Source organism: Microtus oregoni, unplaced genomic scaffold (assembly GCF_018167655.1).
Source record: "Microtus oregoni isolate MIOR12 unplaced genomic scaffold, Mior012 000011F_ref0000422, whole genome shotgun sequence".
NCBI lineage: Eukaryota > Metazoa > Chordata > Mammalia > Rodentia > Cricetidae > Microtus > Microtus oregoni.
Genome location: NW_024543070.1, coordinates 51,786,443 through 51,811,388, shown reverse-complemented (window position 1 = coordinate 51,811,388; position 24,946 = coordinate 51,786,443). Strand labels below are relative to the sequence as shown.

Here is a 24,946-nt window from a genome sequence, read left to right as displayed (position 1 = left end):
TAGTGGTCACAGGAATTAGAAAACAGGAAAAGAGTGCCCACAAGAACACCAGTGACATGAACACCACTGGACTTAAATAAGGGTGGCAAGGAAGGTTGACAGGCTGCTGGGAAGCTGAAGAAACAACACCCAGCCCAGGACTGGAAACAGCAGGTCACCTCACTAACCTGGGACAGCAGTCAAGGTTTTAGGACCTGTGAAACATGAAGGACAATCTTCAGAAACAAAGTTAAGGTTTGCATGGCCTTCCAGCAGACCTGGATCTGACCATAATCCCGTTGTGACTAGCAGTGGGTTACCTATAATTCCCAAGACCAGAAAGCCAAAAATACTCTCCTCAGAAGGCAGTAAGAACTGGTAACAGCCAAAATGCTCATCATCCCAGACACAGGGGAGGCTGTAACTAAAAATGTCTTTAAGACTTAAGTCAGGCACATATCTGTAACCCCAGCACTCAGGAGACTGAGGCAGGGGGACTGCTTTGAATTAGAGGCCACCCTGGTGAGTACCAGTTCAGGCAGGGTTACACTGCCCAGCCCTGGCAAGCACTGCTCCTAAGAAGCTAGGCATAATGAAGCAAAATGAGCTAGAAAAGACCAATTATTAAATGTTGATTTGTTGACTTAGTGAGGCACTCACAGCACGGCTTGTACTGCCTGCTCGCCAAGCATGACTTCACTTAACTCCCCGGAACAGAAGGACCTGGTCAAGGCTGAAACAACGGAGCGTTGCCCCTAACAACCTGCCTGCCAGTACGCTTCTGTAAAATCTCCATTGCTTCTTCACACTGAGAATGCAAACTGGACCCAGGCCTGAGGCTTTCAGAAGCTGGCCTGGCTTCCGTCCACTCTCACTGGTATCAGAGTGCTTATTCCAGAAAGATCCCTACAACAGATGTGCTATCTGCCTGTAATAGTAGCACTTGGGAGGTTGAGAACTTGTGTCAAAAACAAAGAATAGCACACTGACTTACCTTCATCTCCTGTTTGCTGCCAGGAAGTTCAAAGTCATTTAAATTAAGTCATCCATGTAGGTCCTCACTTTTCATATATTTCCTTTTTTTTTAAAATATTTATTTATTATGTATACAATATTCTGTCTGTGTGTATGTCTGCAGGCCAGAAGAGGGCACCAGACCTCATTACAGATGGTTGTGAGCCACCATGTGGTTGCTGGGAATTGAACTCAGAACCTTTGGAAGAGCAGGCAATGCTCTTAACCACTGAGCCATCTCTCCAAACCCCTCATATATTTCCTTTTTTAAAAAATTCCTTTTTATGTATGTGTGCTGGTGTTTTGCCTGCATGTCTATATGAGGGTGTTGGACACCCTGGAGCTGAAAATACAGTTGCAGGAATTGAACCAGGGTCCTTTGGAAGAGCAGTCTCTTAATCTGAACCATCTCTCTAGTATTTGCATTTTTCTCAATCTGATTTAGTATTTGTTTCTGTTTTACAATGTTTCTCTGTGTTTGCCCTAATTTGTTATGTACAAAATCAGGTAGAAGGAGGTCAGACACACACACACCATGTAATTAAAGTACTACCGCAGCCCAGCACTACAGTTCAGAGTTCTTGGTTAGAATGTTACACAGGATTATAAACTCTACCTCTCAGACTTAAAAACAAAACAAAATTTAAAAACTTCAGCAGCTGACTGGAATAAAAATAGTAACATCATAACTTTAGAAGCATTATAATAAAAATCAGTTTTATTAAATGCTCAATTCTTTAAATTATTTTTAAAATCCCATCCCTGTCCTGCCTTCTCTCTAAATAAGCACTGCCTAAGCACTGCCTAAGTTGTGCTCAGCAAACTTTGCCATCGATCTCAAACCTGGAACAGGGCTCCCACAGGGGACGTGTGCTGGTCACGTGATGGCTAACCTTGGGTATCAGCTCGGACTGCACCTGGAAATCACTGAACCCAACCAGCAGGGCACATCTCAGAGATTTCTCTTGATCATTTGAGGTAGGAAGACCTACCCTAAATCCAGGGCACACATTCTGTTGGCACCCGACACCCTAAAAAAGGACATGGAGAAAGGAAGATTTTGCTTTTTGCCTGCTTGTTCTCACTCTCGTTGCCAAGTTCATCTATCCTGTTGCTAAGACATTTCTTTGCTGGTATTAGAACCTACTTCCTCAGGACTCCAGTGTAAGCTCTCTAGGGATCCCTCTGGACTCTAGTACCAGAATAGACACACACACACACGCACACAATCAGTTCTGTTCCCATAGAGAACCCTAAAATGGATCAGGACCCACACTTGCATAGCCCTCATTAACTTACTGGCAATCGGGGAGGGATGGAAACAGCTAACACAAAACACCAAAAACAAAAACCAGGAAAAGAGGCTGGACAGGGTGGGGAATGTAGCTAAGTAGTTAGCACTTGCTTAGCCCTGTAAGGTCAGTTCTGGTCTCAGAACCACAGAGAGCATTAGGGATGCAGTCCAACCACAGCGTTGCAATCTACGACAATTTATAAACACTCAGAGTGCCCACAAAGTCCAGAGAACAGCAGACTGCACAAAGGAAGGTCTCCGCCGCTCTCAGGAGTCATTCGGGAGCCCAAACAGCTTCACAGTGCCAGCTTCCCGACTGCTGTCATATTTGCCATCTTTGTCATCGCAGGCAAAGGCCAGCAGAGGCCTCTTGGGGTGCCAAGCCACGGTGAAAGTCGGGGACTCACACTGCACCTCCCACAGCTTGTCCCCTACAGAAATCAATATAAAGAATGTTATTTTTTTAATAACTTGTTTAATTTTATGTCCATTGGAGTGAGGGTGTGAAATTCTCTGGAACTGAGCTACAGACAGCTGTGAACTGCCATGTGGGTGCTGGGAATGTTTGAAACCGGGCCGTCTGGAAAGGCAGCCTGGGCTCTTAACCCCGAGCCATCTCTCCAGGCCCCATAAGGAATATGATTAAGCAGCACATTCATTAAGTCCTCACAGAGAATACAAAGCATAGAGATGTCACACACAGGTAGGTGACAGGCTCTATACTCCCCTGAAGAACAATGGACAGCTATCATTGACACCTTATACAGACTGACCTTCACCGAATCAAGCTGCCCAGTAAGGCAGCTTTTTTTTTTTTTTTTGGTTTTTTCGAGACAGGGTTTCTCTGTAGCATTTTCTTAACTAGTGATTGACAGGTAAGGGCCCTGCTCAATTTGGGTGGGGCCATCCATGGGTTGGTAGTCCTGGGTTCTATAAGAAAGTAGGCTGAGAAAGTTACAAAGAACAAGCCAGTAAGCAGCACCCCTCTGTGGTGTCTGCATCAGCTCCCGCCTCCAGGTCCCTGCCCTGTTTGAGTTGCTGTCCTGACTCCCTTTGATGATGATGTGGGAATAAACCCCAAATCGCTTTGGTCATGGTGTTTCATCACAGCAACAGCAACCTAACTAGGATAAATACCCCGGTGATTTACTGCAGAGCTTAATCACCAGATGACATACAATCCAAGCCACCAGCTCAAACAGACTACTGCAAATTGTGTGGTGTGTCAGAAATAATTCTATTAAAATAAGTTCTATTCTATACATTATCAGGAATAAAATAAAAACTCATTCTTACCTTGTTTCAACCTACCAAAAATAGGAGTTATTTACTCCAATAAAAATACATAGACAGAAAAAAAAGACTGAAAAGAAATGTACAAAAAATTAGCAATAGTTATCTCTAAATTATGGACCTAAAAATGTGAAACTGGCAAAGTAGCTCATCAGATACCAGCGTTTACTAAACAAAGCTGGTGATCTGGGCTCCACCCACTATCACTCACTATCAGTAACTGTTCTGTAGACCTATATAACCAAGGTCACATGAAAACTCTCAAGCAACTGTACCGGCCCCCTTTGGGCCACAGCTGGAGAAAGTTTAAGAAGCCTGCCCTAAAGGCCCTGCATTGCTGAGTGGTTGGCTACACTCACCCAAGATTAAAAGCCTTTATCTCTTTAATACACAGGCCCACTATCCTCTCAAAGTACTTTACATACCGCAGATGGTTCAGTTAGGACTGTGAGGCCAGTCTGCATTGTCAACAACCCGTGAAGGGGGTCTCCCTGAACTTCAGTCCAGAAGAGGCATGCCTGGGAGGGGCTTTCTTAACTGAGTTCCCTGAGGTGGGAAGACCCCCTGGAATGTGAGTTTTGGGGGCTGGCCCCTGGACTAAACAGAGGAAGGGAAGCTGAGCACAGATGGCTGGCTCTCTGCTCTTGGTCATGATGTAATATGTTCTGTCTGGCTCCCGCCGTGACGGTCTGTAACTAACTGTGAGCCAGAACATCCTTTCTTTAGGAAGCTGCTTTCTTAATAGTGTTTTATCACAGCTACAGGGAAAAACCAAGACAGATTATCACAACTTGGTGAGAATCATGCAAAATGCAACAGAAAGGTGAACACTCCATGCTTTCTCGCATTTGGGGTGCTAGATTTTACAAATACATAAAAGCATGTATTTACAAACTACTTCAAAGTAGAAGCAAAACTGGGGAACACAGAAAACTGACAGGAGAAACCAGAAGGTGGGAGGGCAGTAGGGCTTGGGAGAAAATGCACACAAATGCCCAGCTCTTTGTCTCTTATTTAAAAAGCTTTTTTCCCAAACATAATTGTGTATCACTTTAATCCCAGCACTCAGGAAGCAGAAACAGATGGATCTCTGTAAGTTCAAGGCCAGCCTCATCTATATCAGGAGTTCCAGGCCAGTTAGAGCTACAAAGTTAGACCTGTCTCAGAAAAATACACTTTTATAATGAAGAACTAATAAATGCAAAGCCACTTCCCTTCAAATCTGGCACCTCTTCCTGTGCTTTCATCCCATCGCTGTGTGAAACTGACAGTCATATCAACAAATTGGTCTCAAGACAAGTCCATGTCGGATAGGATGGTGAAGTAGCATGGTGCAGAGCTGAAACATGCCAACAAAGGCCTGAGGCCAGGTATCAGACACAAGGTCTCACACAGTTACCTGTCTCCACTTCAGCTATGTCAATGAAATGGTCCTCTGAGGCCGACGCCAGCATCTTCCCATCGTGGCTAAAACTCAGGGTCCTCACCGGCCAATCCAGCCTATAAGAAAACGAACAGAAACATCAGAATAGACCCCAAGGGAGGCAGGAACAGTTAGTTTACCCGACAGGAAAGGCGGCAGAGCTCCTTACCTGGAGAAGCACCGCACGCACACTAACTCATCGACATCCCAGAGGCTGACCAAGGCATCTGCACTTCCTGTGGCGAAGTATTTCCCCATAGGGTCAAACTTGATACAGATGCAGTTAGAAGGATGGGCATTGATGGACTGCACAGGCTTTAGTTCAGGGTAGCTGACAAACAAGACACACAGCCATCAATGTGCAGAAAGGGACCGTGGCACTAAAACACCAAAAGAAAAAAAAACTTCCCTAAAAGAAAGATTTGCTCAAGCCACTAAATGAGCACAACACAGGCCTAAGTGAACCTGTACCATTTAACATCAAGATAAACTGGTGAGGTTACTGGGCTTCCCAGAAAACCACATCACCTCTGGGCTTTCTGAGAGCACCACTTTATAGCAGAAATAAAAAAGTAAGAGTAGCACACCCAAGACACAGAAGAAAAAAATGAAGCCAGGACTGTTGTACCTAGCAAAACTATCCAATACAAGAAATACAAAGAAAGCACAGTAAAGTACCTACAGGTTTATAAACATATCACTCCTTCAGTATGATGACTTCTGTTCTGTTTAACTTGGGATGCACAGCAAACTCCACCCTCTCCACCACAGCATCTACGCCCCTCTGTCTTGCATGATTATAACTGATACAGCCATAGACCCTATGGACCTGAATTTTAGTGCCATGTTTTCAATTACTTATAGAACAAATATTTACTGACCTCCCACCATTAAGACAGGCGTTAGGTTAGGCAACAATTCAGTGGAAAACAAGACAAGCACAGCCTTTCCACCATGAAAATGCTAGTATAATGAGACAGAGATAAATAAAACACACACTATAATATAGAATTAAGAATGCTTCCTACAGGAAGTTAGAAAGTGCATAAGATACACTAAAACCCTCCTCTTATCTCAGAGAGAAATCAGGATAGAAGGATGGGAGTTTACAAAGCAAGTTTCAGGACAGCCAGAGCTGTTACACAGAGAAACCTGTCTCATAAAATAAGAAGAAAAAAAAAAAGAGGAAAAAAATGGATAGAAGTGACTTGGCTAGAGGGAAAATAATATTTGAGTTGAAATTTTAAGGGAGTCAATTAGCCACAATTCAAGGTACATTAAGTCCCTGGGTCAGCAATCTTTACAAACTCAGTCCCCTGTCAGTCAAATAGGATGATACAATCGATACCAGTAAGAACTCAATAAAATCCAGACTATCTGCTTCAAATGTGCCTAAAAGAAACTAGGATTTTTTTTCTTTGCTTATTTTTTGAGACAGCAAGCTTTCTCTGTGTAACAGCCCTGGCTGTCCTGGAACTCACACTGTAGACCAAGCTGGCCTCAAACTCACCTGCCTCTGCTTCCTAAGTGCTGGGATTAAAGGCATGCACTACCACTAACTGTCTGAAACTAGAATTTTTAAATATTCTTCTTCAGGTCTTGTAAGATAGGCTCACACCTAACTCATCTCTGTACCTGACATAGCACCCGTGCAGAGGTATGACAGTCCCGCTCAGCCAGAACCCCTCACCTGAGAATGTTGATACAGCCATTGCCATTGGTCAGGAAGAACATGTTATTATCGTTATTCCAGGAGATTTCGTTGACCTCAAACTTGAACTGCTCTTCTGCTTTGGAACGGTGTGTCTTGGCATCAATAAAGGTCACAACGTCATCCTTGTTGCCCACAGCAATGGTCTGCCCATCGGGACTCCAGCAGATATTAATGTTCTCCCCTGGGAACCCAGACACAGTCCGTCACCAACATCACCCTTGCCCAGCCTCCTCCAGAAGCTTATTCTGCTATCCTGGAAAGAAGATCAGAGCTATCTTCAGTGCTCACATCACCAGGTCAATGGACGGAAGCATCCACTGGCCAAATGGTAACTGTGAGTCTCAGCATTTGTCTAAAGCACCACACCATGCCACTCCCAGGTACCATTCTTGTCATCAAGAGCCAGGCTTCGTACGCTGAACACATGAAGTTAAAATGTTCAACTTCATTGAATCAAAAATGCCTTTTTTTCACACTTTACTATCTATAGTGCATTTTAAAATCTATCAGAATTTGTTGTGGGAGCTGGGTGGTGGTGGCACATGCCTCTAACTCCAGCACTCGGGGGACAGAGGCAGGCAGATGTCTGAAAGAACAGCCTGGTCTACAGAGTGAGTTCCAGGACAGGCTCAAAAAGCTACAGAGAAACCCTGTCTTGAAAAACAAAGAGCACTTGTTTTCCAGGAGACCCCAGTTAAATTACCAGCACCCACAGTTCACAACCAGCTGTAAGTTCACTTAGAGGGGATAAGATGCTTTCTTCGGGCATCTGTACAAATGTGGTACACATTCTTGAAAATGAAAAAATACAGCCGGGTGGTGGTGGCACACACCTTTAATCCCAGCACTCTTGGGAGGAAGCGGCAGGTGGATCTCTGTGAGTTCAACGTCAGCCTGGTCGACATAAGCTAGTTCCAAGACAGGTTCCAAAGCTAAAGAGAAACCCTACCTCAAAAAACCAAATAATAATAATAACAAAAATGCTTCTGAAAGAAAATTTTAAATGACCTCTTGGAGTCAATTATGATAGCTCAAGATTTACAGGATACTATATGACATGAACAGTGTTTAAATGTCATGTACAACTTTTCAATTGCTTCTTCAAAACCAAGACAATCGGAGTTTTAGCCATTCTAACCTGCCAGAACCTCCCGAATTCTTCATGCCTTCGCACATGCTATCCCTTTTTGTATTGTTTCGACTGCTTGCCCTCTCACTCCGACCAGGAATTTCTACAGATAATCAAAAGTACTCAAATTCTATTCTTCCTTGTCTCCTCCAGGCAGACATACGTATCCATCCTGATAACCCACGATGTAGAGCGCTAGCTACAAAGAACATAGTAAATGGTTGCTGACAATTACCCTAGCTTTCCCACCTAAAGCTCCTCGTTCCAAGGTTACCTTTGGTATTCACGGTGGCAATGCATTTTGTAGTCCTCACATCCCAGATGCGAATGGTTTTATCTCCAGACGCTGTGACAAAGAGGTCAGGGTTGCTTGGATGCCAGCAAAGCTGGTCCACGCTATCTCCATGTCCCCGGTAGTTGTTTTCTTTGACCTGAAAAGAACCCAGATGCCACTTCACACAGATGTACATGCCTCCACCTGCAACCTAGCTTAATCCAGCCCTTTCCGAAACTTCTGCCCCTGTGAACTGCTCTGAGCTTCGACACTCACCCTTACTCTTGCCCTTCCTGCCCTCCCTATTTTCTTTTCTACCACCACCATCATCCCAATCCACCTGTCCATTCCCAAAGTCTGTGCTATCATTTTCTTTTTTTAAAAATATTTTTGTCTTATGTGCATTGGTGTTTTGCCTGCATATATGTCTGTGTGATGATGCCGGATCCGATGGAACTGTCGTTAAAGACAGTTGTGGGCTGCCATGTGGGAGATGGAAACGGAACCCAGGTCTTCTGGAAGAGGCAGCTAGTGCTCTTAACCGCTGAGCCATCTCTCCAACCCCGTGCTATCATGTTCAGATAAAACCTACTCGACACCCTTAGGGACTCTACCACTCCATCAATTCCCAGCCACTCCCCGTCAGGGATTCCTTCCCAGGGCTCTTGGAGACCCTCACCACTCTCAGCCAATTGATTCAACTTCCCTAGCTCACAATCCCTTCGCCACACCTCTTTACTGCCACTAGGTTCATACTCAGCTCTCCTCCAGGCGGCCTCACCCCACTCGTTCCCCCCAACTCTTCCAGCCCCATCACACTCTTCCTCATTACCACCACCGACAGGTCACGCTCCTCTCCATTCCTCTGCCCCCTCCTGCAACCTCTTCCCGGCCAGAGCTAAGCCCTACAAGCTCACCAGTCGGTCCTTCTCCAGCAAGAACACGCTGGCAGTCTTGTCGAAGGACCCCGAGGCCAAGCGACGGCCGTCGCAGCTCCAGGCCACCGAATGCACCTTGGCACTGTGCGCCGGGAACTCGCGCGTCTTGCTGTGGCCTCGGAACAATTCCTGCATCCCAAGCACGTAGCGAGACGGGCCACTGCTCATAGAGCACCAGGCCACCATCGAACCGGGACCGGTTTGCGGGGGCGGCGGGGGCCCGAGAATCGACGTGGGTACCGCCATGCCGCCCTCAATGCCGCCCTCAGCAAAGATTGTGTACCGGCAGCTAGACAACTGGGCCTGGCGCCGCTGCTGCGCGCATGCGCACAGAAGAGCGCTGCGTCGCTCGGCGCAGGCGCGTCTTACCTGGGGGAGGGCAGGACTACAAATCCCAGTATGCAACGGGCATCCACTTTCCCTTTTGGAATAGCAATGATTGGTCCCTAAACTTGCTTCGTTTGGGAGAGTTCAACTTTTTTAACGGTCTTCTTACCTGTTTTTCTAGTCTTGCTTATTCGAAGAAGAGAACCAAGATTAAAGCCTCCAGTTTACCTATCAGTAAGATACCTTTTTTCTTTTTTCCTTTTTGTTTTTCCAAGGCAGGGTTTCTCTCTGTAGCCCTGGCTGTCCTGGAACTCACTCTGAAGTCCAGGCTGGCCTCGAACAGAGATCCGCTTGCCTCTTCCTCCCCAGTGCTAGGATTAAAGGTGTGCAACCACCATCACCAGGCTAAAAATATCCTTTTTCTTGTGTTGTTTTTTTTTTCACTACAAAACCCTCATCCCTCCCCTAAAGCAGGAGGCCATTGCTAGTACTCGCTCCAGGAGAAACGTTAGCTGTTTGTAAATGTAAGGAATTGATAAGAGGCATGGGTTTGTTGATTTGGGTTGGGCAAGGTTGCTTGGATGATTTGGGGTTTGGTTTGTTTGGGGGTTTTGTTTTGTCTTTTGGTCTTGGTTTTTAGAATATATTGCTCATGCATGATAGCAAATTTTTTTTAAAAGGGGTGAAAAGTAAAATGACCGTTTGTGTATGCCACATGCACCTCTCAGATCCTTATGTCACTCATAAAACAAAAAATTTCTCAAAAAAAAAAAATCCAGCTGAAAGAATCAGTAGTGAGCTCCCGGGATGAGAAGAGAAGAGCTGCAAGCTCAGGATAGGGAGGATAGGGCCATGAGAGGAATATGCTCAACACATAATATATACGTGTGTGAAAACGCCCGTATGCAGCCAACTGTGGTATCGCAGGCTTGTAACCCCAAGACTGGGGAAACAGGGGCAGGCAGAGCCCCAGGACTCACTGGCCAGCTGTCTAGCTTCCTTGGCAAACTCCACGTTAGTGAGAAACCCTGTCTCCAAACAAAACTATCAACATGCCTGAGGACTGACCTCCATGGACTGCACATACACACAGATGTGCATACACACACCCACAAAGGCACAAACATGTACCCATATGTACATATATATATGCAAATTTTTTTGGCTTTTTATGACAGGGTTTATCTGTGTAGCTTTGGAGCCTGTCCTGAAATTCACTCTGTAAATCAGGCTGGTCTTGAACTCAGAGATCCACCTGCCTCTTCCAAGTGCTGGGATTAAAGGTGTGCTCCATCACATAAAAGAAATAAAAAGAAAATAGAGGAGGTGGAGAGATGGTTCTGTGGTTGAGAGCACTTGCTGTTCTAGCAGAGGATGGGTGTTCTCTCTCCAGCACCCATAAAGTGACCCACAACTCTTGGTAACTCCAATTCCAAGAGAGCTCCCTCTCTGGCCTCCACTGACACCAGGCTCCCATGCAAAAAACACTTATTTACACGGGATTAAATATTTTTTTAATAGTGGGGGAAAAAAAACAAGCGGCCTTGCAGAGGCAAGGCGAGCGGAGCGTCTTAGCAAGGTTTATAGCAGGATGCAGCGTTCCTTAGATAATTCTCTCTTTCATAGATATATACAGACTTTCAATTGTTTGGGGATTGTTTTTGTCTTTCTTTTTTTCCTTGAGAAAGGGACTTGCAGTTAGTTATAGCTGGGGTTAGCTCGAGACTCACTAGACAGCCAGAACTGACCTTGAACTTCTGTTCACCCTCCCTGCCTTTCTCCCCCACTGCTGGGATCCTGAGCAGGTATTACCACTCCACGCCAGGAGGGCATTTCCTGTGGGGATATACAGATGTCTCTTCTTCAAGGGTGAGTTTTAAATTATAGAGCTATATAATCCTTTATTCTCTTGTTTCCTTAATCAATTTATTCTCACAATAATGTGGCAGTGAATATCTTTATACAAACTTGTGAGTGCCACACTTTATTGGGGCAATTTTGCCAAAACAGTTGACGAGGAATTTCTAAGAATGTGTACAGCCATGAGAGGAAATACGGGTCCTGAATAATAAATGAAGCCACATGTGCATGGAGCGCCTGCTTCCACGTTCTCTTTCCGGTCTCATTGCAATCAGACGTGTTTGGAAACTGCGGGGATTTTATAGAAAATAAAGTGCCAATGAAGTCACTGAGTCTTTGGGTTGAAAAGTATCTGCTACCTGATTTTTTCCTCTTTACCCTTCTTTTTCAAATATTTTTATGATTACATATTTTTATATTTTTGCATCCTTCTTGTGTTGGAGGCAAAGTGGCCTACTCCAAGTCACAGGACTAACATACGACAAAGCAAAGTATTCTTTTTGTTTGGTTGGTTAGTTGTTTGGTTGTTTTGTTGGTTGGTTGGTTTTTCAAGAAGGGGTTTCTCTGTGTAGCCCTGACTGTCCTGGAATTCACTCTATGGACCAGCAGGCTGGTTTCCAACTCACAGAGATCTGCCTGTCTCTGCCTCCTCCCAAATGCTGGGATTAAAGGTGTACACCACCACCGCCTGCCTGGGTTTTTTCTTCCTAGACTGTTGGGAAAAAAACAGACAGTCTGCTTAAACAACAGGGGGTACTGTGAGACAAGTTATCAGGAATATAATTATAGACGTGTTGTTCACAAGTTAAAAACTTCAGGCAAAGAAATACGACTGTCCCATAGAAGACAGCCTCAGTGTGGGAACAATTTGTTCCTTGGGGAAGCCTTGGGCGGGGGGGTGGTTTTGTATTTCAGCACGAGTCTTGTGGGTGTACTGTAACACGGAGTATGGAGGTATCTTGCATCTACTGCTTCATCTTTAGAAGCTGTTCCCCAGCTGTAAGAATCTTTATAACGATAGGGCTTAAGGACACCAGTTGAAGGGTTAACCTGTTAGGTTAGCAATATCCTGGACAGGTTTACACACAGGAGCAAGACAAGCACCCAACACACTTTCAGCATTTAACTTCTCCTTTGGACAGAAGTCAGCAGTGTTTACAATATGAGCTAATCTTACCCAGGTGTTAGAATGAAAACATTATCATAGGGAATTTATTTCTATTTATTTCTGTCCTAGACTTGGGTAGTTGTCTTAGGTAGGGTTTCTACTGCTGCAGTGAAACACCATGACCATTTAAAGCAAATTGGGGGGGGGGGGGTCTATTTGACTTACACTTCCATATCACACTGTTCATCGAAGGAAGTCAAGATAGGAACTCAAGTGGCAGAGACCTGGAAGGAGGAGCCGATGCAGAGGCCATGGAAGGGTGTTGCTTACTGGCTTGCTCCTCATGACTTGTTCAGCCTGCTTTCTTGTAGAACCAAGACCACTAGCCCAGGGATGGAAACAACCACAATGGACCAGGCCCTCCCCCATCAATCACTGATTAAGAAAATAAAATGCCCTACAGGGCTTGCCTATAACCTGATTTGTTTGTTTGTTCTATCTTTGTCGAGAGGTTTTCTCTATGTATCCCTGGCTGTTCCTGAAACTAGCTCTATAGACCCAGCTAGCCTCGAACTCACAGAGATCCACCAGCCTCTGCTTCCTGAGTGCTGGGATTAAAGGTGTGCACCACCTCCGCTACTAAAGCCTTATCTTATGGGGGCATTTTCTTAGTTGAGGCTCCTTCCTCTCAGATGGCTTAGCCTGTGTCACGTTAACCTAAAGCTATCCAGCACAGTAGTCAATGCAGAGAAGACATAGTAGGAAGGGGAGCCAGCTTTGATAATACTTGGGAATTTTTGTGTCTTATCTGGAAACTGTGGACCTGGATCCACCTCTGGAACCCAGCCAGGTCAGTTTAATCTTTAAAGGATCCTCTGAATGAGTGATAGTTGCCAGAATCGGAGGACCTCAGAGGCTGTGGTCTTCCTTGCTTCCCTCCAGATCCCCTCTCTCTTCTGAGGTAGAGTGTGGAGGAGCTGCTGGCAGTCATCCCAGGTAGGTTGGTGAATGGAAAACTTGGTCTCTAGAACAGACATTCAACCTTGGGTTTGTCAGAGAGGGAGGGGTTTGATCTTCCAGTTATGAAGATCGCTGGTGGAAATGGGGACAATAATCCATAAATGGAGCCAGCTGCAAGAGAGGTGTCACCATCACCTGTGGCTTCCCTTAGAGGAGAGGGACCAAGAACCCAGAGGGGCTGGGTCCTATGAGGACAAGTCAGGAGAGAGAAACCCTGAACACAACCAAGAGCAGGGAGGTAGGGCATAGGGGGACCCACTATGGGTATGGGAAGGACTAAAGGTAGAGTCAGGAGCAGTAGCTTCAGGAGTCACGGGCAGGGGATAGATAGGGTGGCAGCAGAAACTCAGGGTCAGGGTTCTCAAGCAGTATGGGGGACTTATTCTTCCACATTGCTAAGACCTTCTGGATACCATGTTTATGGTCTCCAGCAGCCAGAAAGGTTGTGTTCCTAGGATGTCTAGCCATGCTCGAATGTAGAGAAACTACTCTGGGTGCCCAGCTCTTGCTGGACTAAACCCTGGCAGCAACTTCGATGTTGAGCAACCTGGCTCATGCTGTTAGATATTGCAGATGTTGGCATCTGGCCAACACACACTGAAAGCTGGACAATGGAGTTCCCTTGGAGAAGTGGACTCAAACTCGGATTTCCCTGTTTTGAAACCTAATTTAAAGTTTTGTAATATTCATTACAAGGGGAAGGTTGAAAGCATCAGTGAGGTTCGGTTTCCCAAGTCTGCCTAAAACTGGAGACGATCAATGGGAGCAGAGAAGTACAGGCAAGGGACAGAGACAATGAAGATAAAACTAACAAGCCAGGCAGTGGTGGCACACACCTTTAATCCTAGAATTCAGTGGTGATGGCACTAGCCTTTAGTCCTAGCATTCAGCGGTGGTGGTGGTACACACCTTTAATCCCAGCACTCGGGAAGCAGAGACAGGCTGAGTTTGAGGCCAGCCTGGTCTACAGAGCAAGTTCCAGAATAGCCAGGGCTACACAGAGAAACCCTGTCTTGGGGGGAAAAAAACACACCCAAAACAAACCCAAAATCAATGGACACAGGACACAGATTAGGGTGTGTGGTGGCATACCAGCCACATACCAGACTCATTTTTCCCACAAGTTCCCTGATTGGTGCCCCAGACTGGCCAGAAGTAAAAAACCCAGGCCTCCCTCCCCTCTCCTCTCCTCTCCTCCCCTCCCCTCCCCTCCCCTCCCCTCCCCTCCCCTCCCCTCCCTCCCTCTCTCTCTCTCTCTCTCTCTCTCTCTCTCTCTCTCTCTCTCTGACAGTTTCTCTGTAGCTTTGGAGCCTGTCCTGGAAGCTCACCTCGAACTCGAAGAGATCTGCCTGTCTCTGCCTCCTGAGTCCTGGAATTAAAGGCGTACGCCACCACCGCCTGGCTATCCAGGTTTCTCTTACCTCCAAAGGTCCCAGATACAAGTATGCAGATGGACTCCCTCCAAAAGTTTTAAGGGGCAAGTTGGTGGGGGGATAGTCTGTTCGTGGGACTGAGGAATGTCCTCAGTGGTCTCCACTAGGACCAGGAACCCTTGCCTAGGAGGAGCAATACCTCAGGTATTGGGGTTTTCTCCCCAGGGATCTCAGTGGTACCCCAAATGTTACAGGAAGCTGAAGAGAGACCGCCCGAGAGGCCTGAACTAGTCAAGTGACATGGAGCCTTTACTTTCCACCAGCAGAGCTGTCCCCTACAGAGTAGAAGGAAACAGCTCTGACCTCCAATTTTCTTGAGCTTTTACAGGCAAAAACCATAATTGTGTCACTTACTCAGAAAGGCAGCTGTGGGCATCTGCAGGAAGCAAGCGAGTGCTGTTTACAGAAGCAGAAAGATGGCAGTTCAGGGTCAGGCTGTTCTCATAACCTTGAGGTCAGGGACACGCTGTGTAGAAATGTATGGCTGGTCTACAGGACCAGTTTACCCAAGATTTTAGCACTTAAAGTTTTTCTGAAGAATGCTTTCATGAGATGGGTGTTAACTATAGTTCAGCAACCCGCTACAGTTTTGATGGTAAAGCCCGGATTTTGCTGGAGACACCAAGACGCTAGAGATGCCTGAGCTATGGGATATCTGGCTAGGAGAGCTGCAAACCGGGTGTGGAGCCAGTCCGTGAGAGAGAAGTGTGTTGCAGGGAGCAAAGCTGGAAGGAGTTGGGAATCTAGAGTTTGCCCTGCTGGGTTCTGGCTTGCTTTGGTCCAGCGTTTCCTATCGTTCCCCCCTTTGCTTCCTTTGGGAATGATTATATATATTCTGTGCCATTGAATATTGAAGGTATGTACCTTAATGTTTGCTTTTATAAGAGGGTTACAGTTAAGAGATTGCCTTGAGTCTCAGAAGAGGCTTGTACTTTTAAACTTTTGAGACCGTGATAGACTATGGGGACTCTTGAAGTTATACTAAATGCATTCCTGTGTTATGATGTAGTTACAAGCCTATGGGGGCCAGGGAGTAGAATGTGGTGGTTTGAATAGGAATGGCCCCAAAGACTCATTTATTTCAATATTTGGTTTCCTGTTGGTAGACTATTTAGGAAGGATTAGGAGATGAGGTCTTGTTGGATAAGATGTGTCATTGGAAGTGAGCTTTGGGGTTTCAAAAACCTGTACCAAGCCCAGTCTTTCCCCCTCCTCTCCCTGCTGCTTTCAAATCAGGATACAAGCTCTCAGTGCCGTGCCTGCCAGCCTGCTTCCGTGCTCTGCACCATGATGGTAATGGACTAACCCCCTAAAACTGCAAGCAAGCACCAATTAAATGTCCCCTCATAGCACTTGAACAGTAATTAAGACGGAAATACTAAATGTCCATTTGTGAATCCCTTCCCACTCCACACCATCCTTATTAAAGACTACGCTAGACTCTTTTCTATCTCTTTGTTCAGGTGATGGGCCCAGGCCATAGTGAAAGCCCTTCCTACAGCAGCAAAGTCTATACAGCATGAGCACAGCCTAGCATGTGCTTTACCTGCACATGCTATGATGTTATACCTGCATGTGCTATAATGCTTTACCTGCATGTGCTATGATGCTATACCTGCACGTGCTATGATGCTATACCTGCACGTGCTATGATGCTTTACCTGCACATGCTATGATGCTATACCTGCACGTGCAATGATGCTATGCCTGCGCATGCTATGATGCTATACCTGCACGTGTTATGATGCTATACCTGCACATGTTATGATGCTACACCTGCATGAGCTATGATGCTATACCTCAAGTGCTATGATGCTACACCTGCACGTGCTATGATGCTATACCTGCATGTGCAATGATGCTATACCTGCATGAGCTATGATGCTATACTCAAGTGCTATGATGCTACACCTGCATGTGCTATGATGCTATACCTGCATGTGCTATGATGCTACACCTGCATGTGCTATGATGCTACACCTGCATGTGCTATGATGCTACACCTGCATGTGCTATGATGCTACACCTGCATGTGCTATGATGCTACACCTGCACGTGCTATGATGCTACACCTGCATGTGCTAGGATGCTACACCTGCATGTGCTATGATGTTATACCTGCACGTGATACACCTGCATTGCTATGATGCTATACCTGCATGTGCTAGGATGCTATTCCTGCACATGCTATACCTGCATGCACTATGATGCTATACCTGCATGCTCTAGGATGCTATACCTGCATGACTAAAAGAGCTTTTTACCAGACATCTGTAATGTGCAGGTATTTAACACCAACAAACTCTACCCCAGCCACTCTGCTAATATTAACACTTTAAAGACCACCATGGGCTCAGTAGAAGAGCACAGCCCAGTTTGTGTGAGGCTTGGGTTTGAGCTACAACAAAATACAATTCAAAAATATTTAAAAGAAAGAAAAATCATGAAGGTGAAGTAACTTGTCCAGATTCTTCCAGAAAGAGAATTTGAGCCCAGGTCCCCATCTCTTCCTGCCTACCAGTACCCTACCAACTGACACTCCCACTTCTCTCCCCACCCAGTCCCCTCCCCCACTCCACCTGACCATCTTCTCCACCACAGGATACCTTGCTGTGCTGCCACCTGCACATGTGACCCCACTGTACTCAAGACCTCTCCTCCCCCACATCTACCCCTTCTAGGTGCTCCAGCCACCTGGAGCTTTGCCTTCCTCCCCCATACCACCCACTGGCACACAGCATTGAGTTGCACATGCAAATCCCTCACAGACCCAAGCAGGCTGCAAGCAAACAGTCCCTCTGCCATGTCAGTGTGCCACCCACTGGGCCAGGTGTGATGGCTGAGCCTTCTCCATAGCACCCACCCCTGGGTGATTAATGCGGCCCATTCAGCTGTGGGAGGACCAAACAAGCTGAGGGGCAGGAGGGACAAGGTCTCTGCAGCCAGCCCCTGTGCTCACTGGGAGCTGCCCCACCTCGCTCTAGGGAAGAGAGTTATGAAGCATAACTTTCCCTCACTTCCCTGTCCTCTCAGCCCGCGGGAAGGGAACTCATTAGTCCATAGCTTCATGATCAAAGTGGTTCTGCTCCATCACGACTGGCAGGTTCAGAATAAGAAGTGTCACTTGGACCGTGCCAGTGTGAGGGGGAAAAGGCAACAGCTCATGTGCACATAGGTATTCTGAGTCTACAGTGAGCTCCAGTTTGTGGTTTCCCGGATCCCACCTCACATGCTCTAGAGACACTTACAAAAGTTCTCGTAAAAAAATTAAAACAAAAGGAAGCAGTTCATACCAGAGGCTTGTTGTTTTTGGATTATAATTGTTGGCCCTACATATAATCTTAACTGATTTTCAGAATAGTTTTGGACATTATTATCCAATCTATGTGTTGAAAACCTTGTGCCCAAACCATAAAAAGAAAGAGAGCGAGAGAGAGAAAAGAAAGAAGAAAAAGAAAAAGAAAGGAAGGAAGGAAGGAAGGAAAGAAGGGAGGGAGGGAGGGAGGGAGGGAGGGAGGGAGGAACACTTGATGCCCGCGTGCAATGTTAAGAGCTGGTGGACCTAAAGATGGGTGTGGTGACTTGATCTTAGTGAGGTTGAGGCAGGAAGGTCAGGAATTCAAGATCATCTATGCTATACAGTATGTTTGAGGCCAACCTGTGATGTCTGTTTTAACCCTTTTTCCCAAAAAAACTAAGTAGTGGGCCCTGTCAAATGGTAGGGCTTACAGAATGGAGCAATGGCTCAGCAGTTTAGAGGACGAGATGCTCCTTTAGAGAACCCAGGTCAATTCCCAGCAGCTCACAACTGACTGTGATTCCAGTTCCAGGGCATATGGATATGCTTGCAGGCAAAATACCCAAGTTTAAAAAAAAAAAAAGTGGGCTGGGCGGTTGCCATGCCAGAACAGCAACTGTAGTTCTCTGAGAGAGGGACGTCGGGATTAACACACAGCACAACTTCAGGTTATGCAGAGAAGCCTTTATTCCACTTTCTCACAGAGTATATATAGCCCTCAGCAGGGGAGGCCGAGCCAGCAAAAGCAGGAAGGGGTAAACATCTTTAGAAATATTGCTGAAAACAGCAGATTGTTCTTGTTTTTGTTCTTGTTTTCGGAACAACCAACCACAAGAGTGCAAAACAGATCAAGTGGGGGTGCGAAGGCCTGTCCTCAAGGGACCCAGCAGGCAGTGGTGTCACACACCTTTAATCCCAGCACTCGAGAGGCAGAGGCAGGTGGATCTCGGTGAGTCCGAGGCCAGTCTGGCGAGTTCCAGAGTGAGTTCCAGGGCAGGCTCTAAAGCTACAGAGAAACCCTGTCTTGAAAAACTGAAGAAAAAAAAGTGGGCTAAGCTGAGTAGAGTGATCAACATCCTGATCCCAGGACTCACGGGAGGCCAAATAGGAAGACTGTGAACTGGAGGCTACCCTAGGTTCTAGAGTGAAACCCTGATGCAGAAACCAAACAGAGTGTGCAGTCCCTAGGCTGTAGAGTAAGACCCTGATGCAGAAACCAAACAGAGTGTGCAGTCCCTAGGCTGTAGAGTAAGACCCTGATGCAGAAACCAAACAGAGTGTGCAGTCCCTAGGCTGTAGAGTAAGACCCTGATGCAGAAACCAAACAGAGTGTGCAGTCCCTAGGCTGTAGAGTAAGACCATGATGCAGAAACTGAACAGATATGCAGCAGAGTAGGTCACTGGGGCCAGCACCCTCAGAGGAAACTGGTGTGGTACTTAACAGACACTGGTCACTTCTTGCAAGATTGAAAAAGAACCCCAGTTACTGAACCCTTCCATGGCTTCTTGTCTCACCATGTGGTCCCTTCTTACAACCACTGCCACCATGTTGCCTCTGCCATGGTGTGAGGCAGGCAGGGGGATCCTCATCTGAGCCAGTGCTGTGCCAGGCAGTTTGGGCTCTCCATCCCCAGGAGTGTGAGCTAAAACCCCTCTTCTCTATGTTACTTTGTAAGTCAATTATTTCATTATAGCAATGACAAATGTGCGATACGGATATTCCTGTAATCAACAGAGATATAACTTGGCACGGCCTTGGTTTTGGCCATTCCAACTCAATTACTGGTCCGTAACTGACCTCTCCATCCTGCCGGCTTCCTACCAGTTAAGAAGAACCGCATGGTACATCTACACTGACAAATTAATAATTGACCAAACAATGAAGTTGTTCATCTCAATCACTAGATGTCACTTCCCTGGCATCGCTTCAAACCTCATTTTCCTGGCGGTTTTCCAGCAAGGCTGACTGGCCAGCAAGCCCCAGTGGGCCTTCCTTCTCGGTTCTTACTCCCCAGCATTCAGGTTACAGGCATGCGTGGCCATGCTCAGCTTTTATGTGGGTAGTAGGGATCCAAATTCAGGTCCTACTGCCTGTGCAGCAAGCTAATCCCCCAGCCTGTATTTATCTTCACTTTGCCACCAAGAGGGGCTCAAAGGCAAAGTTTCAGCTCAAGCATTGAATTTTACCTTAAGTCTTGCAAAGGTCTCTCCAGTCTCTTTTCCAGCTTCAGTTCTGTCTCCTCTCCAACTCAAGACCTTAGCAAGACTTAAGGTAAAATTCAATGCTTGAGCTGAAACTTTAGCTTCGAACCCCTCTTGGTGACTCAGAAAACAAAACACAGATAAAACGAGCCTTTACCCTTAGTGGGGACCATGCTGGTCTTAATAAATACTGGCCAAACATGAGTTAGAACAGATAAATGGTACATGGGACAAATAAATAGTAGCTTGCATCAAAGCGGAAATACTGTGGTAAGATTTGGACGCTCTCTCTCTCTTCCCCCCTCCCATTTCTCCCCCTCCCCTGCTCCCCCTCTCTCTCCCTCTCCCATTTCTCTTGTTTGTGTGTATTCATATCACAATTTTATCTTTTCTGTTTGTTTGTTGAGACAGGGTCTTTCTACATATCACTGGCTGTCCTGGAACTCATCATGCAAACTAAGCTGGCCTCAAATTCATGGGGATCCCCCCGCCTCTGCCTCCAGAGTGCTGGAATTAAAAGCATGCACCACCACACCTGGCCACACAATTATATACATTGTAGTTATTAAAAAACCCCACCGTCTTGGGGCTGGAGTGATGCCTCAAGTTAAGCGCGCTGGCTGCTCTTATAGAGGATCCAGGTTATAGAGCCCCAGCACCCGAATTACAACAGCCCACAACTCCAACTCCAGGGGACCTGACACCCTCTTCTGGCTGCAGGGAATCTGACGACCTCTTCTGTCTTCTGAGAAGGCACTGCACTCACTGTGGTGCATAAACATGCAGGCAAAACACTCATACACATTAAAAAGAAAAACTAAAGAAGCAGCTCTGCCATCTTGGCCCATTTTAATTGCTCCACTAAATTTTGATAGCACAGCAGTAGGACCGACAAAACTTGTCAAAAACCCCAGAGGAAAAGGCGTGTGACTGACATTACCCATAACACGGTATCTTAGGCTGCCAGGGAATCTTCAGTTGTGATATGGACTCTCTGGAAAGCAGATGGAACCACAAAGCTTTATACAGATCATAAATTCCTATGGGAAGAGATTAGAGGAACTAACAAAACAAGTCTCACAGAGCCCTGGGGCAAAACCTCAAAGACCCTCAAGCAGCCAGAGAATCAATTGCTAAAGCTGTAATAGACTTATTCTGTCATTCCCAAGGGGTTTGGGACCTCAGTGATCGCAGGAGGCTGGCTTTCTGTCAGGACCTCCTCTCCCTACATTATTAGGTTTGCCTCTGGACACCTTCACAGTTCCTGCTTCCCATCATTATCTTATTTGCCATCTTGGCCAACCGAGGCATTCAGATGTGACAGCTCATACTAAGGCCAATAAATGGCGTTACTAGTAAAAGAGACTTTTCATTAAGTGCTTGCCTACATTAACTTAGTTAATCTGCGTACTAACCTGTAAGGACAGGTACAGCTCTTATCCCACTTGAGAGAGAACACACAAGCCAGAATGTGCCAAGCCTGCAGACCTGAATTTGATCCCTGGAGCCCACACAGTAGGAGGTCTGACCTCCACATGTGTGCATACATGTACCCACACACAAAACAAATAAATCTTAGCTGCGTGGCAGAGGCACACACCTTTGATCCTAGCACCAGAGAGGCAGAGGCAAGCAGATCTCTAAGTTCAAGGCCAGCTTGGTCTACAGAGTGAATTCCAGGACAGCCAGGGCTATACAGAGAAATACTGTCTTAAAAAATAAATAAATAACAATAATAATCTTAAGAAGCAGTATCTAATTGTGACTTAAATTTGAATTTTATAGTTTTTCTAAGTTTAATTTTCAACTTAATTAAGATTTATTATTATTTTTTAAAGTGCAGGGAATGGAACTTTTTTTAGTGGAGGTGGATTCAAGACAAGACTAGACATCAAAATACCAAATGGGTACAGATCTAAACAGAGAATTCACAACAGAAGAATTTCAAATGGCCAAAAGACACTTAAGGAACTGCTTAACGCCCTTAGCCATCAGGGAAATGCAAATCAAAACGACTGTGAGATACCATCTTACACCAGTCAGAATGGCCAAGATCAAAACCACCAATGATAGCTTATGCTGGAGAGCATGTAGAGTAAGGGGAACACTCATCCACTGCTGGAGGGAGTGCAAGCTTGTACAGCCACTTTGGAAATCAGTATGGCAGTTTCTCAGAAAATTGGGAATCAACCTACCTCAAGATCCAGCAGGATGTCAATCATACCACAAGGACATTTACTCAACTATGTACATAGCAGCATTATTTGTAATAGCCAAAACCTGGAAACAAGCTAGATGCCCCTCAACCAAAGAATGGAAAAGGAAAACGTGGCACATTTACACAATGGAGTACTACTCAGTGGTTAAAAACAATGACATCTTGGGCTGGAGAGATGGCTCAGTGGTTAAGAGCATTGCCTGCTCTTCTAAAGGTCCTGAGTTCAATTTCCGGCAACCACATGGTGGCTCACAACCATCTGTAATGAGGTCTGGTGCCCTCTTCTGGCCTGCAGACATAGACAAAGACAGAATATTGTATATATAATAAATAAATATTTTTTTTTAAAAAATGACATCTTGAAATTTGCATGCAAATGGATGGAACTAGAAAAATTCATCCTGAGTAAGGTAACCCAGACCCAGAAAGACAAACACGGTATGTACTCACTCATGAGTAGATTAGATGTAAAGCAAAGGATAATCAGCCTATAGTCCACAAGCCCAGAGAAGCTAGATAACAAGAAGAACCCTAAGAGAAACATACATGGATCCCCCTGGGGAGGGGAAATAGACAAGATTTCCTGAAAAAAATTGTGAGGGTGGGGATGGGAGTAGAAGGGAGGATGGAAAGGGAAGATGGAAAGGGAGGAGGGGGGAGGTGAACATGAGGGACTGGATGGTCAAGATGTGGGAAGGACAGAGAGGGAGAACAAGGAAAGAGATATCTTGATTGAAGGAGTCATTATGGGGCTAGCAAGAAACCTGACACTAGGAAAATTCTCAGGAATCCACAGGGATGACCCCAGCTAAGACCCTAAGCAATACTGAAGAGGATGGCCTTCCCCTGTAATCAGATTGATGACCACCTTAATTGTCATCATGGAACCTTCATCCAGCAACTAATGGAAGCAGATGCAGAGATCCACAGCAAAGCACTGGGCTCTCAAAGTCCAGTTGAAGAGAGGGAGAAGCGATAATATGAGCAAAGGAGTCAAGACCATGATGGGGATACCCACAGAAACAGCTTACCTGAGCTAAAGGAGCTCACTGACTCCAGACTGACAGCGGAGGAACCAGCATAGGACCAAACTAGGCCCTCTGAATGTGAGTGACAGTTGTATGACTGGGGCAGACTGTGAGGCCACCGGCAGTGAGACCAGGATTTATCCCTACTGCCTGAACTGGCTTTTTGGAACCTATTCTCTTTGGAGGGATGCCTTGCTCAGCCTAGATATAGTGAGGAGGGTCTTGGTCCTGCCTCAAAGTGATGTGCTAGACTTTTTGACTCCCCTTGGGAGGCCTTACCCTCTGTAAGGAGTGGATGGGGAAAGGGTGGAGAGGAAGGTGGAGGGAGCAGGAGGAGGGGAGGGAACTGGGATAGGTATGTAAAATGAGAAAAGATCGTTTTTAAAAAAATATATATATATATAAAAGGCAAGGTTTCTCTGTGTGTCTGTGTGTAGCCCTGCCTGTCCTAGAACTAGCTCTGCACACCAGGCTGGCCTTGAACTCATAGAGATCTACCTGCTTCTGCTGGGATTAAGGCCTGTGCCACCACCACCCAGCATATTTGTGGGGAGAGGGGCTTTCTTTCCTTCATCACAAAGCAGGGACAGCTCCTCAGCTGCAACGCTCTGGATAAGGCAATAGCTGCCTTACTGCTTTCATGCTTCAGTTTGCTTGTCTGTGGGTTTGGTGACAGGGCGTCACCATCTAGCATTGACTGGCTTGGTATTTGCCTTGTAGGCCAGGATGGCCTCAAATTGATAGTGACCTTCTTATCCCAGCTGCCTGAGTGCTGGGGTTACAGGTTACATCACTGCACACAAATTACTTATTGTTTTGCCCTGGCTTCTTCCATGGTACCTGGCACACAACTGGCACTCATTAAAGAATAAATAAATAAATAAATAAATAATGCCAAATGGTGGTGGCGCACACCTTAAATCCCAGCACTTAAGAGGCAGGCAGATCGCTGAGCTTGAGGTCAGCCTGGTCTACAGAATGAGTTCCAGGACAGCCAGGGCTACACAGAAAAACCCTGTCTTGTAAAACAAAACAAAAAACAAAGAGAATTTATAAGTATCTTACTAACTACAAAAGACTACACTGGTCTCTCAGTTGATAGGAGGTTATTTTACTATTTAAGGGGGTAAATCTATGTAGAAGTGACACCTCACAGAATATATGCAAGTACACACATACACACTTCTGGAGAAGACTCATCATTTTTGAAGTCTTAATTAAACAAGTTGTTTCAGGTCAAACTCAGGATGACCAAGAAACTGTTAGTGATGTGAAGTACAGTTAGGCACAGTAATTCTGGGGCCGGTATTCATCCCACCTGGTTGGCAAGCTGTTCTTCAGAAGTCCTCAGACAATGCAGTCAGGGACTCTGTGCTTCCCAAGTTGAGGCAGAT

The 24,946-nt window shown here is 45.9% G+C and overlaps 1 protein-coding gene and 1 long non-coding RNA gene across 2 annotated transcripts; one reads left to right on the top strand and one right to left on the bottom strand.

Annotated features, from left to right (window-relative positions):
- Positions 1-1,693: 1,693 nt before the first annotated feature.
- On the bottom strand, positions 1,694-9,360 carry Thoc3 (THO complex 3). The gene is made up of 6 exons (XM_041659618.1): positions 9,038-9,360; positions 8,121-8,277; positions 6,694-6,898; positions 5,173-5,334; positions 4,980-5,080; positions 1,694-2,718 (listed from the first exon to the last, which is right to left on the bottom strand). Exons 1-6 carry the CDS (start codon positions 9,302-9,304, stop codon positions 2,555-2,557), a joined length of 1,056 nt encoding a protein of 351 aa, XP_041515552.1. The 5' UTR covers positions 9,305-9,360; the 3' UTR covers positions 1,694-2,554.
- Positions 9,361-9,491: 131 nt separating this feature from the next.
- Positions 9,492-22,300, top strand: LOC121453151. Its single transcript, XR_005974978.1, has 3 exons — positions 9,492-9,619; positions 11,191-11,254; positions 22,145-22,300. It is a non-coding gene; the product is annotated as an uncharacterized LOC121453151 (long non-coding RNA).
- Positions 22,301-24,946: the final 2,646 nt, after the last annotated feature.